The sequence below is a fragment of the Nipponia nippon genome, unplaced genomic scaffold (genome assembly GCF_047370975.1).
Source record: "Nipponia nippon isolate SJK-2023a ecotype South Korea unplaced genomic scaffold, ASM4737097v1 scaffold_9, whole genome shotgun sequence".
Classification (NCBI taxonomy): Eukaryota; Metazoa; Chordata; class Aves; order Pelecaniformes; family Threskiornithidae; genus Nipponia; species Nipponia nippon.
Genome location: NW_028262413.1, coordinates 9,266,657 through 9,282,592, shown reverse-complemented (window position 1 = coordinate 9,282,592; position 15,936 = coordinate 9,266,657). Strand labels below are relative to the sequence as shown.

Here is a 15,936-nt window from a genome sequence, read left to right as displayed (position 1 = left end):
TATTAATAGGTGTTTTTCCTGCTACTCTGTACAGCATGGCCTTTGTTAAAGATGAATGTTCTGTAGAAATGAGATTCTATTAATGTGACATTGAGGATGTTCATGTCTAAGGTAAACAGAGCTCTGAAACTGCAGTTTTACTCTAGCTTTGAGTTGTTTCAGCAATTTAAGGAACTGAAAGCTTGAAGAAGAAAAATGGTACAGGTCTTAGTTCATTGTTTAAAAAAATTAAAGCAGCTCTAGTACTGTAGAAGCATATCATGAACTTCAGACATTTCTCCTTTTGGCAGATTCCCACATGATGGTTGACCGGGTAAGATCTAGACTCTTCCAAGAGAGATTTATTATACGCAAACATTCATTAATACTTTTCTGAAACTGCAGTCACTGAAACTAAATTTAATCCTGTTTTAATTTCATCTAGTATTGGTTACAAATCAAATGTATTTAGAAAAACCGCAAAAAACCCAGCAACACCAGAAATCGAAACCAAGAAAACCCAATGCAAATCAAGACATACAATTGAGACTCTGCTATTTGTGTAAATGTTTTGTTTGCTGTTTGCTTTGATGTTTTCTCCTAAGTTAAGCAATTGTATATTAAAAAAAAAAAAAAAAAGAGAGAGGTATTTGCCCACCAAAAAACTTTGTGTGACTAGTATTTTAATTGATGGGTATCTATATCAAAGACTAAGAATTGTCTTTTTAGTTGTAATTGGCTTCTAGTTGCAGAGACATGTACAGTGCTCGTGAGCAGGTGCATACGTACTACATATGTGTTTCAATGGCAATACGAATCCAGACACAGCAGAAAGAAAAACTATTCGATTTTTCTGGGTGCAGCATTTAAAGGCACTTAATCTGACTGGTTTGCATTGAGAAATCAATTATAATTCCATCAGTAATTTTAATCTGGTTATAGTACAAAACAAATCACTTAAATAGTAAAATAAGTATATAGTCTTACATTTACTTAGAACATTTTAATCTAATAAGGTGTTTGCCTATGCAAGCCCATAGAAATAATACCTCAGTAAATAGGCAAATAACCAGTTCACTCTACATACGTTTCTTTTACTATTTGTTTTTATGTGAATATTATGTCTACTAGCTGGTCTTTGGTATCTATAATTTAATATAGTCAGGTTTAGCTACTTCTTAATTTGTTTTTACAACCATAGCAGATATTGACATTCAGAAGTTTTGTATTTACTTTTAAAATTTTCCTTATTTAAAAGTAATCTTGTGATCATTTTTAACATACATTGGCTTAAATTTGTTTTAATTTAGATCTTTAGGGAAATAATGTGTGTATAGCTAATAACATTATAAATTAAAAAAATTGGCTAAGGAAAGTGTTTTGTATTGCTTGACTATAAATGAGTGCATGTTACCAAACATTGCTTTGGATTGCTAACCTATTATCTGTTGTATCTGTCATACTTTCAAAATACTGAAAGTAGGCTCTCATATGAAATTACTGCAGACCACCCGTCCACATCATAAAAACTGCCTTCATAACTTACGGGAAATTTGTTTAAAGCAAACATAGAAGATCATCCCTTGACAAAGGCACATGACTGTGTAGTGTGGAGATGCTTGCTGTACCTTTTGTCAATATAGGATTTGAGGAAAACTTACCCTTATCTCCTGGACTCAATGCTAGAACTTCAGCTGATCATATGTTGGAAGCCACGTCAGTCCTTAAGCAGCCCTCTCTCCCTCCCTGCTGTAGTAGTTGGTGTAATATTTCAGAAGCTCTAACTGTAATCTCTAAATGCCTATATGTTGTTTTATATTTTTTTCTTTAGTTGTTTGTTTTGATGCCAAGATAAACTTTGATGACAATGCAGAATTTAGGCAAAAAGAAATATTTGCCATGGATGACAAGTCTGAAAATGAGCCTATAGAGAATGAAGCTGCCAAATATGACTTAAAATATATAGGACTGGATGGAAATATTGCTTGCTTTGGTAAGAACAAATAAATCCAAAAGACATTTGAAGACAAATTCATACTTGTTCAGTGTATAGACTTTGTTTACATTCTGACATTCAATCCACCCTTGACAGTATTTCAGTCTGTTTTGCTAAGGTTGTCTGTCCTTCCACGAGTTCTTGCAGGAATGAAACTAAAATTGTGTTGAAACTGTGATGAAGGCCACAGCAGCAGACAGGCAGGGCATGTGTGATGTCAGAGAGAAGACAGGCTAATGGAGAAGCCCGTGGGGTTTCTACGTTCTGAATTTTTAAGCTGATGCAATTGGTCTTTCCAGTAATTAAAACAAAACAAGAAAAGTCATCCAAATCTGATCACTCATTTTCAAAAAGGAGACTGTGTTACTGAGAAGGCACTGCAAAAGCGTGTGTGTAAAAACTTGATAGTCCCATTTACAAATGAATATTTAACTCCACTTCCCTTTAAGGAAAGCTGCTGAAGAAGGTGCTTGGTTGTTAAAAGGAAAGTACCATTTTCTTATTTTCCTGAAGTTTCTGTAGAATAGAAATTAGAATAGAAATAGAATTTTTTTAGTATTAGATATTGCTGTTGAATTACAGGTGATGCAGAAGCCTTACTTTGTCCAGCAAGAGCAATTTACTTGGGACAAATAATTCACATCTACTTTTCCTAACTTAGAGGATGTTCATGCCCATGGGAATGCTCCTAGGCTGGCGCAAACGCAAAATAAAAGGCAGTTTCAGGAGTATCTAATATCTGTCCCCAGAATGTAGTCATCTGTTTTACAGTAATACAAAGCATCATCTACCACTATCAGAATGATGCGAGGGGAGCTTAAGGAGTCAATTTGTCCTTCATGTCTTATGATGCGATCACCATTCCCAGATGTTTTTGTGTCCTTTTTTTTTTTTTTTTAAATCAGAAGTTTTTGCATTTCCACAATTGCCATTCCAGTGCTCATACATGCTTAAGGGAAGGTTCACATCTAAGTCCTAAAATTGATACTGTCATAAAGAAATCTAAACGTTGGTGTGTATGCACCAGGTTTTGAATTATTTGTTGCATTGAGTATCCTTGAATAGGTACTGACCTATTTAGAAATAAATATTTATGTAACATTTTGAGCCATGTTACGTCATTGTGCTGATAAGTTTTAAGCCTTTTCACAAATCTTACATACTTTTATGTGAAACATAAGCACCTGATGTTTACAATTACAGTCAATGGAGCTGGACTTGCAATGGCAACATGTGATATAATATCCTTGAACGGTGGAAAGCCAGCTAACTTCTTGGATCTTGGTGGAGGTGTGAAAGAAGCACAAGTATATCAAGCATTCAAGCTGCTGACTGCTGATCCAAAGGTAAAAAAGTTGGGTTTGGGACCAGAAGCTTCCCCATACAGTAATACAGCTGTGTTACAGGACTATGAATAGTATGCTGAAAAACACAGATAATGGTGTGAACATCAAGGATGAGTTACTAAAGGGGCAATGCAAGAGGAAAATGATTTCACTCTGAACCACTGGACTGACTTTTCAGTTCCTGATCCACACTCAGGTTTGATTGATCTTGAGTGGGTGCTTTCTCCAGGCAGTTCAGCACAGAAATGCAGATGTGGTAACGCTGGGCATTGCAGTGCTGAGCTTTGAACATCCGACTCCTAAAGTGGAATTTGTGGGGAGCTTTAGATACTTAAAATATTATTCCTAGCAATATACTGCCACAGAAGAGTGAGAAGGAAAATGTAAATTAAGCAAACAGCTAATACTGAAGGCTGATTTGTACTCTTTTAAACTCAGATTTTCTAAAATATCTGATCTGCACTGCAGGATGGTAGTCTGTTTAATTGCCATTCACAGGCTGGAATCATAGCCTGGTATGTTCTAACACTTCCTTTTGCAGATGGAGGTGCAGTCGCTTTTTCTTTTTGAACAACAGGAGAAGACGTTAGTCTGTGTATATTGAGTAGAAGTTATTTCTAGAGGTGCATGTTAGCATGCTGAGGCCATTGGTCCCTTTTGCAGACAGAAGTAGAATATCTACTGAGAGAATGTTGATCAGGTGTAGGCATTGGAGCAATGCCAGCTGACCATTCCTGCCAACACGGAGTTATGCTTTTGTGTGTAGCCAGAACGCGAGTTGCTGTAGATGAAAATCTGTTGAAGGACTTTGATCATCGTTTCCATCACCTGCACCTAAGCATCTCTGCTTAAGTCCCTATTTCAACATTTTGCTTCTTTTTGTGCATCTGGCTTTATCTTCTTTGTCTCTTTTTTCTGTGCTTCCATCCGTTTTCCTCATGTTCATTGTGTCCGTGATATTAGCTCCTCTAAATACCTTCTTCCTGTGAAAATTGTATTGCTGTAGTTGTATACCCTGTGCAGCAGTAAGTGACAAAATGTTGTGACTTTTCAAATAGAGAAGGATATTGTTTGCAGCAAAATTTCAAGGCAAAATCAGGAAGAAAATTTATGGTACAAAATAAGCACAGGGCAACTTCATATTGTAAGCTCTTTGCAGCTTTAATTCTCCGTGCATGTTTTTAAGGCACATAGTACCTTGATGGCTCAACTGTACTGGAGAGCATCATCTGCAATATTTAAAACATTCTACCTGGATCTTTTTGCACTCCCATAGACCTGGGTCCTGCTGACCTTTTGTTTGTAGAGGTCTAGGTTTATGTTCTTCCCAAGACCCACAGGAAGAGAACTGGTTGTCTCCTTCTACTTAGTGATCTTGTAAGCTTCAATTCATTAACATGCCTAAAAGAATACAGACCTGGAGAAGTAGAGAAGCAAGATATCTTGCCTGGGGCAAAAGGGAGGCAGGATGGGACTTGAGATTCATGCTAGAAAACCTGATAGTTTACTTCATTGTCTGATGCTAGTAGACACTGTTATGGTTGCCTTCATTTGTGTGAGGTTTAGCTATTCTCAGGACATTACATGAAGATTTGTTTGTGCGTGTTTGTGTTGTTCTGCAGTGCGTGCTTCGTATGACGATCAAGGTTTGGCTGAGATGTAATTTAGTTCTGAAACTTGTATTAGTGCTGGAGAAGCAGGTGCAGTAAAGTCTTAGATACACAGCTTAGCTGATGATTATCGCTGTGCTAAATACATTCTTCTGTCTGCTACAGCACAAACAGCAGGTATTAATTTTGGTGATGAAGTTTAAACAATTTTAAAACAAAAAGGCATTTCAGTAGCTCTCAGCTATATAACATCTACATGCCCAACATTTGACTTGTGAATGGATCCTTCTTCTATTGTATATTCTGCTCATATATTACTGCTCAACACTAGCTGCTTACACCAGGGCTAGTGAAGCTATACTAATTGAGACACCGAAGGAAAGTAAAAGGTGGCATGGAAAGAACCTGAAACAGTCGTTTATGCTTGTGTCTATGCACAGCTGTAGCTGTGCCATTCCTGGCTTTAACTGGCCAAAGATGCAGAATGCTTTAGCCTAAATGCAACGCACCTCATTCCTCATTAATGTGTTGCCTCCTCTCTTCCTTTTGAATGCCTTTTCTGATCTTTTCTTCATTCACAGGAAGAATCACAGAACAGCTCCATTGCATTTCCCTTTTGTTCTCTTTATTGCACTCCAGGAAAAAGAGGGAGGATGACTGCTTACAGTCCCACTAGATTCTGTTATTTGGTATGGAGCAGGGGAAAGAGGGTGCTTCTGAAAGCTGTCTGCTCCAGGGAATGTAGTCCATAGCAGATTTGGATGCACGTACGTAAGTGGCAGCATTGTTGGCCACAAATATTGTGGGTTTTATTGAGATTTAATGCTGTCACCCATTTTTCAGTTATTAACATTAGTTCTTTTCAGCCTAGCCCTGCATGTGACCAGTCATACCACAGCTCTCATCCCCGAGAGGCTTGCCAGGTTTAAGTGAATCACTTCTGAACTGTTTCTTGTCAGCCCTTTCCATTTGACTGATTTTGCCTTTATTTTATGTCACTGTGACCATCAGCAATACTGTTTCAGTTCCACATGACATCAGGTGAAAAACGTCTCTTAATGGTAACTGATGAAGAATATGTATGAGACTAAATTAGGATTAGTGAAGATACCCGATATCCTGGTATGTAATAGGAGACTGTCGCAGCCCTGGCAGTTATACCAGCCTAACATCAAAGCCCTTGCTTTTCTTACTGCTCTGCTGTTGAATATTACTATAAGTTTACTAGCTATTGAAAAAAATAAACATTTCATGTTTTATTTGATTATGTTCAGAAAAGACAGTAAATGACTGTTATTCCCTCTCCTCATACACCATGTCCATTAGCTTACTAATATACAGTAAGATAATTGAATGAATCCTCTCTTTTCTTAACTAAACTTTCTAACTTTCTTAACTAGGCTTTCAGTCCCAAGAGTCATTGTGGGTAATGCAGCATTCACAGTTTGTATCTGGTCAGTCATTTCCCTACAACCTTTAACCTGATTCCCACCTTGTTTGAGAAGACAAAAATTTGCTCTTGGGAACTTGAGGGGCAATTAATTATTGTAAATATCTCCAAACAACATTAAGGCACTGAGGAATGACTAAACAAACAACCAAACAAAAAGTCTGCAGGGCTGTAATGTGGAGAAGCACTGTCTTTTAGTTGTGCTGGAGTATGGCACTGGCAGTGTTAAGGACATTGCAAGAGAAGAAATCTTCCAGAAGGAAATGTTCAACTGCACTTTGAAATAGATCTCTTTCTCTCTCTTTAGTTGTCTTTAAAATGTCTATTTTGTATTAAAGCAAAAAAATACAGGTATGACATGATTTGATTTAGTGAAGCTGGGGATATTGTTTTTGAGAAAAATGAAGATCTTGGCTGGTTTGTGGCTGGTTTAATCTGGCTGTTGTCAGTGTCTATAATTCTTTTTTAAAAAAAAAAAAAAAAAGCTTTTTGTTGCAAAAGGTTACCCACTGGCTTTTGGATGGAAATGCTGTCTCTGGAGTCAGTGACCCTTTTATACGCTGCTGGTCTTGTTTGCTGTCTGCCATATGCAATACTTCCTAGGTCAGACAGGTCATTGCAATGGTTCTGAATTCCATTCTTCTCACTATCTAAATTCCAGGCTCTTTTCTTTTTGCCTTTTTTTCTGCCCCCCCCCCCCCCTTTCCTCCTTCCTGCCTGTTTTGTTTCTATGAGTCTGTGCCATGTGTCTGTCTGGTGGTTTGACCCTGGCTGGATGCCAGCTGCCCACCAAACCCACTATATCACTCCCTTCCTCAACTGGACACGGGAGAGAAAATATAATGAAAGGCTTGTGGGTCGAGATAAGGACAGGGAGAGATCACTCACCAATTACCATCATGGGTAAAACAGACTCGACTTGGGGAGGTTATTTTAATTTATTACCAATCAAATCAGAGTAGGATCATGAGAAATAAAAACTAAATCTTAAAACACCTTCCCTCAACCCCTCCTTTCTTTCCGGGATCAACTTTGCTCCCAATTTTCTCTATCTCCTCCTCCGCAGCAGCGCAGAGGGATGGGGAATGGGGGTTGCGGTCAGTTTATCACATGTTGTCTCTGCTGTTCCTTCCTCCTCAGGGGGAGGACTCCTCACACTCTTTCCCTGCTCCAGGATGGGGTCCCTCCCATGGCAGACAGTCATCCATGAACTTCTCCAATGTGAGTCCTTCTCATGGGCTGCAGTTCTTCACGAACTGCTCCAGCGTGGGTCCCCCGTGGGGTCACAAGTCCTGCCAGCAAACCTGCTCCACTGTGGGCTCCTCTCTCCATGGGTCCACAGGTCCTGCCAGGAGCCCGCTCCAGCATGGGCTTCCAATGGGGTCACAGCCTCCTTCGGGCATCCACCTGAACCAGTGTGGGGTTCTCCACAGGCTGCAGGTGGATATCTGCTCCACCGTTAACCTCCATGAGCTGCAGGGGAATCTCTGCTCCGGTGCCTGGAGTACCTCCTCCCCCTCCTTCTTCACTGACCTTGGTGTCTGCAGAGTTGTTCCTCTCACTCCTCCCTTCGGCTGCAGTTGTGCCGTTTTTTCTTTTTTTTTTCCCCCTTCTTAAATATGTTATCCCAGAGGCGCTACCACTGTCACTGATGGGCTCGGCCTTGGCCGGTGGCAGGTCTGTCTTGGAGCCGGCTGGTGTTGGCCCTGTCACATAGGGGAAGCTTCTAGCAGCTTCTCACAGAAGTCACACCTGTAGCCCCTCTGCTACCAAAATCTTGCCATGCAAACCCAATACAGTCTGCTTTGGCAGAAAATGAACTGTCTTCCCTCTTTTCACATAGCCATCTTTCCTTTTCCTGTTACTCAGTTCTGGGTGTTCAAGCTGCTTCATTGCTTCTCTTTGTCCTACGGTCAAGTAGAAGAGCTAGTTTCCTTCAGTATTTCAGAGGTTCTGAGTGAAGCCTGGCTCTCCCCTGCCTGTATGAAGTGCTGTTTAAGCCATCCTCACTGAAGTCCTCATCCTTGAGTACTCTCACATCCTTACCAAGCTCAACAGGTGCTTGTTTTTATTCATGCTGAAGACCTGGGCTGTTATATTGACCATATGATGACTGTTTGTAGTATTCAACAAGGTTTTGGAAAGGCTAAAGCTGGAAAAAAAATAGTCTTGTGAATAAATCTGCTATCTGGGGCACTGAAGCTTGGTTGCCATCTCTGTCCTCTGCTTTGTCCTGGAGTCATCCCACATATCTGACATTCCTAAATTCCTTCAAGTTCTTCCCTCAGCTTTTTTATATACATTGCAGAGAGAGTCAACATCAAGTTTCAGATGTCAGGCTGGCTGAATCATGTTTTTGAAGACCCTAGTGAGTATGAGAGCCCATAATGACTAGGCTCTTGGTGAGATGTATTTAGTGACTACAATTAGGCAAAGGCCAGAAGCATCTTACCTACAACCTGAAGCAAGTCACATCCTCTACCTTTTTCTCACATGATGTCTTGATAGAATAAAAATTGTATAGGTTACTGGTATAGGAGATTTGCCCAGTAATGCTGACATAAATGGTATGTGTACTTGAGATGTGACCCAGACATAGGACTCCATAGTCTTTCCTCAGGCATTTGGCTACACCCCATCCCTTTCCCTTGTTGTTCTGCCTCCCTAAGAGGAGCTAAAATACAAAAATATAAATAGAGCAAAGTAAGCTGTAAGCAGGTTTGTTTTATCATTGACTGGCTCTAGTCCTGAACTTAACAGTTGACTCCTAATAGAAAGTAACACTGAAATATGGGCAGCTAAAGGCCAAAATTGTTTGTTCTTGTTCGCCTTTTCCCCCTAAAGCTCCTTTGACAACCTTTTTTGAAGCCTGTCATTGATGATATGACTAAAGACTTTTCAAATCAATTGATGTTAACAAGTGTTTGTTTGATGTCATAAAAACAAAATGCTATTGACAGGTTGACAAACATCTGTCTGGAAAAAATATTCCATATTGACATCCATTAACTCATATCCAGGGAAAAATGAATATCACACACACACACAACTTAATTTGTTGGGTTTTTTTGTTTTTTTCTTCAGCTATTCTTTAGTCCAAATTCAAATTATTGCTTTATTAATATGGAATAGGCATTCTTATTCCTGTCACTTTGCCTTGCCTGTTTGCTTATGTCAGATGCATCTCTCTGTCCACCTCAGTGATGGGAAAAGTAATGGCAGTGATATGTCTCTCCATTAAGTTGCGTGTGAAGCAGAGGTCTTGGGGCTTTTATTTTCCACGAATCTGAGAGAGTGAACAGAATTCTGAAAAAGGGTATCATTAAATCATAATTTTGCAATTCACTTATTTTCCAGCTGTGCTTGGTGTGAAAGTAATACAGTTTATCCATCCTTATTATATAAGACATTTTTACTGCCAGTTTATCCTTTTGGCTCGAGGGATTTTTAGTATTAGTTTTCTTAACATTGCAGTCCATTATGTGGCAACAGAAGGGATAACATTATACTAAGAGGAAAGATTTGGGATAATCTTTTCTCAGATTTCAGAAATAAAAATAAGGTTGCCTGTATAATTTATTTGGTCTTTATTTTGGGTGAATTAATTCAGAATTGGGTAAGCTAGTTTAGTTCAGACAATTCAGAAAGTCTGCAAACATTCAGGCAGTTTGGAGTGGAGTAACTATATCCGTGTGTTCCTGGACTGTGTGCTCTCACTCCACAACTTCTTCACTCTGAGGGTGGTGAGGCACTGGAACAGGTTGCCCAGAGAAGCTGTGGATGCCCCCTTCCTGGAAGTGTTCAAGGCCAGGTTGGATGAGGCTTTGAGCAACCTGGTCTAATGAAAGGTGTCCCTGCCTGTGGCAGGGAGGTTGGAACCAGATGATCTTTAAGGTCCCTCCCAACCCAAACAAAATAAAACAAGAAGCCCAGAAAACCCAAACAAACTTTAAATAAGGACCTGCTCCCAGTTTTAGGGGGAAAAGGCTCTTTTGAGTATGGTTTCTAACTAGGCTTGTCTATATAGCTGAGAGTTTTGTCCTGGAAGTTGTGCAAAAGTCTGTCTATTCAGTGAGTCTGTGCCTAGTGTTTGACTGTTGGGTTACAAGCCTGAGCAAAAAAGGGGTTTTGGCAGATAAGCTTCTTAGGAGTTGCCAGGTGCCTATTCTGTTCCCAACCAATTATTCCCTGCATCCTGCCCACTGAGGCATCATTTCAAACAGTCTGGGAGAAAAGAGAGTGGAAGAAGAGGGGAATGTTGTCGCATGGTGTTCCTGATCCAGGATTGGGCACTGAGACATTATAATCGCATCAAATAAAGATAAAAATAATGTCGGCAGCCAGGTTATGAGTGCAGGCAGTTTGCACAGCTGTTTAATGTAATCTGCAGAGTGTCTGTTGCAGTATTAGTCATGCCAATCAGTCAAGACTATCAAGTCTGTCTTGACTAAGAGAAAGACTTGTAGCTTGAACATCAAAGACAACATCCAGAAACAAAGAACTAACTCACTTGATTTTCTTCTAGGGCTGCCTTTGCCCATTGATGAGAATGGTTATTATTGCTGTTAGTCCTGGAAGTTTTGTGTAGAGTGAGAGGAGGGTGCTCTGGAGAGTGGGAAGGGGACTAGTAAGCTTTAAAAGTCATAAATAAAAAATAGTGTGTAGAGGTTTTAAAAATATGAAAATTAAAATGGCCACACGTGCTGTGATAGTGAGCCTTATGCTAGTTAGAGCATAGGCTGGTTGTGAATAGGTTGTCACGCATTTTCTGCATTTAACTGAGTGTCAGTAGTAGCTTTCTCAGTGTTACAATAATGCGAAATCATAAATCAGTAGGATCAGATAACCTTCTCTGTCACACATGCAGCCTGTCTGTGTGTATAATATTGAAGAAAAAAATGAAATGTAAATAGCGTTTGGTTATGGACATATAATAGAGTGTTAGCACGGGATTTGTTTGAATTGTCAGATTGCATGTCATTTCAGATAATGCAGAGGAACCCTATTCTTATATAGCCATTAGAAATCTTTTTGCTTTCTCATTCAAATATCATGCACCCTTTACACACTACATTACCCAACTCTTTACACAGCATGAAAAGTCTTTATGCCTTCTGTGTTTTTCTGATTCACACAAGAGGGTGAAGCATCATATGCTGTTTTGAGTACTCTAAAAGCTGTAGCTGAAGAGTTATTGTAGTGAAAAATATGTGTGTGTTATAGTACACTGTTCCACGAGTGCTAACTGCTAGTCCAATGTTCACACCTTTGCACAGCCCTTTAGAGCTCCGGCTGGGTATCTGAAAATGGTGGCACTTGAATTTAGTGGATGCTTTTGAAAGTTCAGGCTTTGACTGCTCTGGTTTCGCCCTCTGCGTGAACGGAGGGTTATAATACTCATCCACCATAGATGACTGCTCTCAACACTGATCAAAAATTATATAGTCCATTAAAGAAATTAAGAGCTGTGGAAATGATAAAAGTTATCACTGTTCCTTTACTGCTTATTACAGAGCCCTATCCTACTGGCAGTTTTGTACTCGGCATTGTTTTTGTAGAAGTGAAAAATTTTAAAAAAGAAAGTCATAATCGATAAACCTGTTGGGTTTGTGTTGCAGTTTTGACATTTGTGTAAGACGATGTCTAATCAATCATGGAAGCATACCACGTAGTCTTTGGAAGCTGGATCTTACTATGTCATCTTATCTCCTAATAGCACATAGAGAGCCTGTTTTGCCTTGGGGGTCTATAAACACGTAGGGAGAGACCATCCTTTTCTCTTATTTAAAATATACAAAAGACTCAAGGGTTGAAAGAGTAATCAGACACAAAAAGGTGAAGGAAACCTTCAGTTAACCTGGGTAATCTGCCCAGTGTTGCAGGTCAATGTCTGCCTTGGTAAGGCAAGCAGTAGTAAGGTTTAAATGCAACGAAGAAATTTAAGCTAGCTGTTCTGAAAATTGTTCAGCAGAAAAGGTAGTTGAGTCCTACAGCAGTTTATTTTAGGATCTTATAGGCTAGTTTTTAAGAATGAGCTAAACAAAAATTTATCCAGGGTGTTTCAGGAAGAGTTGATCCTGCCTTGGGGCCAGTGAATGGACTGAGGTTTCTTTTCCTCTTTTGAAGAACAGCCCTAAACCTAAAGCTGTGATTAGAGGTTTTATATGGGCAATAATGCCTTGGCTTTCAAAGCTTGTCGAAGTTTAAGATTACTATCATAGGATGACAGTTTGTAGAGGCAGAAAAGACCTATTAGAGCACAGAAACATCTTGTAAAGCTGGGAAAAGTTGACAAAGGCATATTGTATCTTCTGCCTCAGGAATTTGTACAAATACTTTGCCTTTCACCAAGGGTATTGGAGCAGCTCATAGTTCTTTTATAGATACTGTAGGATTTGAATTTATGGGAGTAATTTAGGAGTTTCCCCACATTTTTATTAGCACTATGTTAGTGACAACATAGAGACTAATAGAACTTTAACAAGGATTTCTTCTAATGTGTCTTTGCAGTTTTGCAGGAATTAATGTGAAATGACTAGTCATCTTTTAGAGCACTTAAAGTATTGAAAAGGCATTCTTTCATTTCATTGAAGCATTTTTAGAGACTGATAGCATATTGCCAATATTTATGAAAATGTGAGGACAATTATGCATTTAAAATGCGTAATTGAATTGTCTTGATTTATAATCAAGAGTAATGTATTTTTCAAGAGCGTGTGTAGTATTGAGTCCTAAGTAATTGATATGTAAATATACTTTAACATGAATCTGCCATTATTTATAGGCACTGACAAGTTGAATGCCTTTTGACATTTTAAAGTTGTCTATAATGAATCTTAAAAACTGGATATGAAAATAAACTTACTAAGCAAGAGGAAAACTTGCAGAGATTTTGTAATCGCCTCCTTAGTGGCAGAATAAGGAAAAATCACAAATGTTTCCTTGGAAGGTAAATGCTGAAAAAATTGTGGAAGAACCACAATAAAAATTGAGCTGCTAGGTTTGGATGGAATTTGAAATGTTTGTGTGCCAGTTACCCTCTCTGTAGTGGTATCCCTGCTGAAATAGAGACAGAAGACCAGACATTCCCATTTCCTCGGAAGAGAGTCTGCCTCACCCTCTTGAGATAGCTGCTGTGTGGCCAAGGCTTGTTGTATTTTCCTGCTTGTTTGGAGGTACATTTGATTAATGACCAAAGTGATAAAGGATTTTTTTTATTGGCTTCTTTGTTCATTAGTGCTTGGGACGGGAGAATCTGGACTTTTCTGAGGTATCCACTGATGAGCCAGTATGGCTGACCCTGCAGTGGGAAGTGTTTAAGAGAAGTCCATGGTAATGGTTATGGGATAGTACATGTCTCTTGTAATATCATAGCGTAGTATCACTGTCTCACTCCAAACCAGGGCCTAAAATGAAGGGCAATGGATACAGGCAGTAAGTCTTCATCTTGAAAACCTTGCCAGCATCACCTCTTAACTGCCAAATGCCTGATGTCGTATCCCGCATGTGCAATATAATGTGCAGTTATGTTTGTGTGTCTTAGTATTGCCTAGTAAAAGGAAATGCCATGCATAATACATCAGAAAAGTGTTTAATCCTTTACTGTACTTTACAAATTGATTAAATTTTGAAAACGTATATGACTCATCTCACAATTAGTGAGAATAAAAAGGGAAGATATTTTAGGAATCTCAGTTTGGTAATTCATCTTGGTGAGATGAGTAATTCATTATGAATCTATTTATAGATCATCTATCTAGCATACTTACAGGAGAATGAAAGACAAATCATTTGGTAATACAGCTAGGAAATAGTATATTAAAAGAAAAGTTGTAGGTGTCCTTACTTAAACTCTTCCATAGAGAAAATCATGGCTTAATACTCATTATTTTTAAGTGGTTTGAGGTGTTATGGTTGTCTAGGAAAGTGTTTGTTCTTTCCATCAAAATGAAGAAATTTAATCACCTTACCTCCATCTGTTCCTGATAGAAACAGGCCTAGATGATGAACTGTATATTTCAAGTAGGTGCTTTTAGCCATTTGTACTGGGTAAGACACGCTCTTCTTCTGACAGTGAAATGAATATCAACTGTTTTTACTTATAATTTCAGAAGCACCTATGATGGATGGAGCACAGGTAGATAGAGAATAGGTTAGTTGAAGAATAAGACTCAATTTCGGGGAAAAAAAACTGGTGAAACATGACAAAATTAATGAGCATTTTCCCATCATAAAATTATTTTTTTAAAGACAGAAAACCCCCACCCCATTTTTTGTTTTAGTGTTGAGGTGGGGAATGTATCTTTCTATAGTATGTAAACTTTTTTTTTTGAGCAGGATACACTCTGTCTTCCCAGTCAGAAGAATGTATTTAATTTATATTTCAATAAGAAAAATATTCCTTGGCCTGTGTCCATCCGTTAATTTGCATAGCTGAGCACAGAATGATGAAAAAGCTTAGAAAGAGACAAAAATTATTTGAAATATGGCTTAATGAAAGAGGGAAAATCTATTTCTTTCCCTTCAACCTCTGTTTTGTTTCAGGTAGCACTGAATTATTTCACAACTTCATTATTCATGCTCCAATTCAACAAGATATTCAAACCTGTTTCGAGTTTTAATATTTTATTATCTATTATTCTGAGTGGATGGGTAAAGCTGAAATAAATGAGCCTATTCACTTTTAAAGCTTGTCGTGTGCTTAAGTACTTGGTAAATCAAGTCCACATCTACCACAAATCAGTAGTTCTTACTCCTGTTGCTAGAGGTTTAGTTTCGTCATCTAATAGAAAAACTATTTTTCAGACACGCTGTGTGGGCATCTAACCACAGTTCCTTCAGTTCCATAGAAGTTTAACTGATTTTGATGGCTCCCAATATTCGTGTTACCAACTGTGTGTGGGGAATAGTGGTCCGTAGAGCGTGTATAAAGCGGAATGAGGGTCTAAAGGATGTGGTCCACAGAAATAATCACATTAGTCAAAAGCTGGGCAAAACCTGGGGTCTCTCTGCAAATGTATTGGATTTTGTAATTGTCTTCATAGACTCGATGATCCTTATGGGTCCCTTCCAACTTGAGATGTTCTATGATTCTAACTATCCTTGAGAAAAAACACATTATGTGCTGTTTATATCAGATACAGTAAATGCATCTTGTTCGTTCGATCTTTGAATGACTTTGGCTTAATGTGTAGCCCTGACCTTAATTAACTTTTTCAATTTTCTTTAGGGTTCTAGCTAATACCTTTGGGGAGGGAAATAGTCTCCCTGTGTTTTTTTTTTTTGTTGGGTTGCTTTTTAAACTTTTCTCTCCATCCTAAAAAATCCACGTTTGTTTGTTTTGCGCTCCCAAACACTATAGTAGATTCTGTCTAACTCCGGTAAATAGAAAACAGGAAATTCCTGCCCCCCCCCCCCCCCCCATTTCCCTTCCTTTTGTAACAACTCGGAGGATGTTATTTCTCTGTCCTCTTTATTAAACAGAATCCAGCCTTCATTTGCTGTGTGGGTACCTTCTAAAGCACTGAATGGGAAAGTAATCTTAAATACCTCTAT

The 15,936-nt window shown here is 38.7% G+C and overlaps 1 protein-coding gene across 1 annotated transcript in view; it reads left to right on the top strand.

The window, feature by feature from the left end:
* Nucleotides 1-15,936, top strand: part of SUCLG2 (succinate-CoA ligase GDP-forming subunit beta) — a 132,563-nt gene that overhangs the window by 72,957 nt on the left and 43,670 nt on the right. Inside the window, exons 8-9 of the mRNA XM_087744172.1 lie at nucleotides 1,811-1,972; nucleotides 3,179-3,321. Coding sequence (XP_087600298.1) covers nucleotides 1,811-1,972; nucleotides 3,179-3,321 — 305 coding nt within the window. The remainder of the gene's footprint in view (nucleotides 1-1,810; nucleotides 1,973-3,178; nucleotides 3,322-15,936) is intronic.